The sequence below is a fragment of the Triplophysa rosa genome, linkage group LG14, assembly GCF_024868665.1.
Source record: "Triplophysa rosa linkage group LG14, Trosa_1v2, whole genome shotgun sequence".
Lineage (NCBI taxonomy): Eukaryota > Metazoa > Chordata > Actinopteri > Cypriniformes > Nemacheilidae > Triplophysa > Triplophysa rosa.
Genome location: NC_079903.1, coordinates 1,029,588 through 1,033,027, shown reverse-complemented (window position 1 = coordinate 1,033,027; position 3,440 = coordinate 1,029,588). Strand labels below are relative to the sequence as shown.

The 3,440-nt window shown below is 38.0% G+C and overlaps 1 protein-coding gene across 2 annotated transcripts; it reads left to right on the top strand.

Moving 5' to 3' along the window:
• The first annotated feature begins 920 nt into the window (after positions 1 to 920).
• LOC130564341 (GTPase IMAP family member 7-like) lies at positions 921 to 3,175 on the top strand. Of its 2 annotated transcripts, none has more exons than XM_057350314.1 (3): positions 921 to 1,031; positions 1,316 to 1,356; positions 1,501 to 3,175. In XM_057350314.1, exons 2-3 carry the CDS (start codon positions 1,344 to 1,346, stop codon positions 2,490 to 2,492), a joined length of 1,005 nt encoding a protein of 334 aa, XP_057206297.1. In that variant the 5' UTR covers positions 921 to 1,031; positions 1,316 to 1,343; the 3' UTR covers positions 2,493 to 3,175. The 2 variants fall into 2 exon arrangements, with proteins under 2 accessions (XP_057206297.1, XP_057206298.1); XM_057350315.1 differs by having other exon boundaries at positions 945 to 1,031; positions 1,252 to 1,356.
• The last annotated feature ends 265 nt before the right edge of the window (positions 3,176 to 3,440 follow it).

Here is a 3,440-nt window from a genome sequence, read left to right as displayed (position 1 = left end):
GGCTGATAACACGCAACGTTCAGACACAGGACGAGAGACACAGAGGGGTAATAAAGAGAAACCTATAGAGTGGGAATAGATGGCATGTGTGGGATAATTACGGGAACGAGTCAAACTAAAGGGGGGAATAGGACTACAGGTGCGAGTGTGATGAGTGGATGAATCTCCGGTGAGGGGGGAAGCCCTAACGGGGAAACAAGAGGGCGGGGGGAATGACGTAGACACTGAGCGCGTGGCCAGCCATCAAACGACGGAGCACACGTGCTTTACAAAAACAAAACAGACCTCCCATGCCAGATAACACCTAGACGAGACCAGGATTATGACAAAGGGACCTTCGTCAACTAATCTGGGCTATAACCACTCACCAGTATCTTTCTTGATACGTATCAGTATTTCTTGTACATTATGAAAGATATACTCATTTTATAAGACATTTATTTACAAATAAAACTTCAGTACATTGTCACATCACTGTTTGTCTGACAATATCACCAGAATAATCATGTTTGTTTTTGCAGGTGTACATGGGCAACAAATAATGAAATCGTCATCATTTGTCTCTGTAGTCTTCTGTTGCAGATGTCAACATGTTTTAAAGGTGCTAGTTCATTACAGACCGTATAAAGTATCTGTGACTTTTTAAGGGTTTGGTCATTTAGCACAGTGTTTCTCAACTCCAGTCCTCGCTAGAATAATAATCATGTTTGATTATTTATGATAGTCATAATAATGATTTATGATAGTTATAATATACATTAATATAGCAAGATGCCCTGTTGAAATATGTTGGATTTATGGTTTATTTAGACTGCAAAGATAAAACATACATTCAAAGTATTGTAACAGATGTGAAGGGGGTGGAGAATTTAGGTGTGCGTCAGGTTTATTGACACCCGTGTATCCTCATTGAAATGGCGCTCGTGCAACATGTGACATGAAAGTTAGATGCAAAAACTGAAAGCAAAAGTTGGCGTGATCCACAACCTCTTCTGGTTGTTGTGGAGGAACAAAGGGAGGGAAAAAAGCATGTGAGTACTCTGCATTTTACAGCATTAACAGACCATAACATGATCACTGTCTTATAAAGTGTCACCATTTTGTTTTTTAATAAAAATATGCCCTTTACTTACTGATAAATCCTGTTCATAAGATACAGCCTGTTACAGTGTAAGATTGAGAACATTCTTACAGTTTGTAAAGTATTTTGAAGAGCTGCAGCTTTATTTTGTGTCCTGTATTTATGTACAGTCATTGGAACAAATGAAGAAACATCACAAATGATTATTTCAAGACAACTCTGCTTACCTTACAGAGCCTGACATCATCAACAGACAAGGATCATGGGATGTACCTGTAAGTTATGATTGTTGCACAGTGTTTACAATGCCAAACACTAGAGCTAGGTTGAAACATAACGATTTAGGGAAAGAAAAAACACATTTTTGTTTGTTTGTTTCTGGAAGTTTCAAATGATCAAACATTTATTTTGTCCAACAGCCAGTGTCTCAGTGCCAGAGAGAAGGATTGTCCTACTCGGCAAATCAGGAGATGGCAAAAGCAGTGCTGGGAATACAATTCTTAGAGAAAACATATTCACAACTAAAGCTTCAGCTTCGAATGCTAGAGTTGACTATCAAAGAGGAGAGAGGAAGGTTTATGGAAAAAAGATCACAGTTATCGACACACCTGGAGTGTTTGATGCAGATCGTGATGAGGAGACGACAAAATCTGAGATTGTTAAATCTCTGATTGAATGCGCTCCAGCAGTTGATGCCGTTATCATCGTTCTTAAGGTCGGAAGATACACGAAACATGAAAATGAGGTGGTACAAAACCTCCTGAACACACTGAAAGATAAACGTGTCTTGAAACACACAGTGATCTTATTAACTCATGGTGAACAACTGGAGGGCAAAGCCATTGAAGAGTTTATGAAGGGCTGTTCAGAGCTACAGGTACTTGTTGCTAAATGTGGAGGTCGCTGTCACGTCATCGACAACAAATACTGGAATAAGCATAAGCGGGGGGAAAAGAGCAACCGAGTTCAGGTAAAAAAACTGCTGGAAACCATCGAGGAGTTGGTGAAAGAAAATGGCTGCTACACCAATCAGCTGCTTCAAAAAGTGGAGGAACAGATTCAAGAGGAAGTGAAGAATATGACAGAAGATAATGTGCATCCAGGAGTGCAACAAGAAAAAGCTAAGAAAATTGTTCACAACAAAATTATGAAAGGGCTTTTAGGAGGAGTAGCAGGTGCCCTGTGCAGCATTAGTGTTTTAATACCTTCACTTCTGTCTTTCTTAAATCTATATTCATCTCTAAATGCAACATTGGCAGCAGCAGGTTTAGGAGCCACTGGTCTCGCTGCTGGTGTTTTTGGAGTTGTAGGTGTTGTTGGTGGTGTTCTTGGAGCATTCACTGGATGGAGAGTAACACAAGAATCTGAATCTGGGACTGATGCAATAGCAAATGCATCAATGAATGCATGAGGGACTGGAGGATTTATGATGAAGAAGGCAGTAGAAGTGTCTGGTCTTACTAGCCACAGTGGCAAACTTACATTGGGTGAAAGAAAACATTTAATCAATATCAAGCGTCTAATATGACTTATCTCATTTTTTCTCACATTATAAATAAATACATATGTAAAATTAATGTGTATGACCAAACACCATGACAAAAACAGCTGAAAAAACAGACTGTAATATATAACATGTAGATGCATATTTTACATTTTTCACTGTACACCTGCTTGTTTAATCTTAAAGGATCTATATATAAGAATTTCCGTGTATTAATCGTTTTTTATTGCCAGTTTGTAACGAAAATTGTACTATATGTGTGCTCCCGAGAGCCCTTCTTGCATATGTTTTTGACATATGAAATGAACGCTTATTATGTTCAGTATAATGCCAGAATAGCCATTCTGTGTTGTAATGTCAATATGTGATGCAAAGAAAGGGATTCATTCAAACTATAGTCTCACACAGCCAGATCTATGTAATAATTTTCATCGAAAATATTGTCATCTGCAGAATTTATCTGAAAGTGTCTTTTTCTTCAATTCTTCAAAATGCCAATTTTCAAACCAGCTAAGATATTGTTAACATTTGTAACATATAAGCTCAAGAAAAATTATCATGAAATACATGCATGGTTATAGTAAGAGCAAAAGCAAGTAGGATAATTCATATACTGTATTACATTTATACACAGTAGCATTAAAATAATACTTTGAGTAGACACAAAAGTCAAACAAGCATGATTTAGTCTTTTAGAAGAATGAACACTAAATGAAACTGAATGCATATCTATGCATCACATTCTGGAGACTGTGTGAAAACACACCACACACACACACACACACACACACACGCACACACACGCACACACACACACACACACACACACACACACACACACACACACACACACAC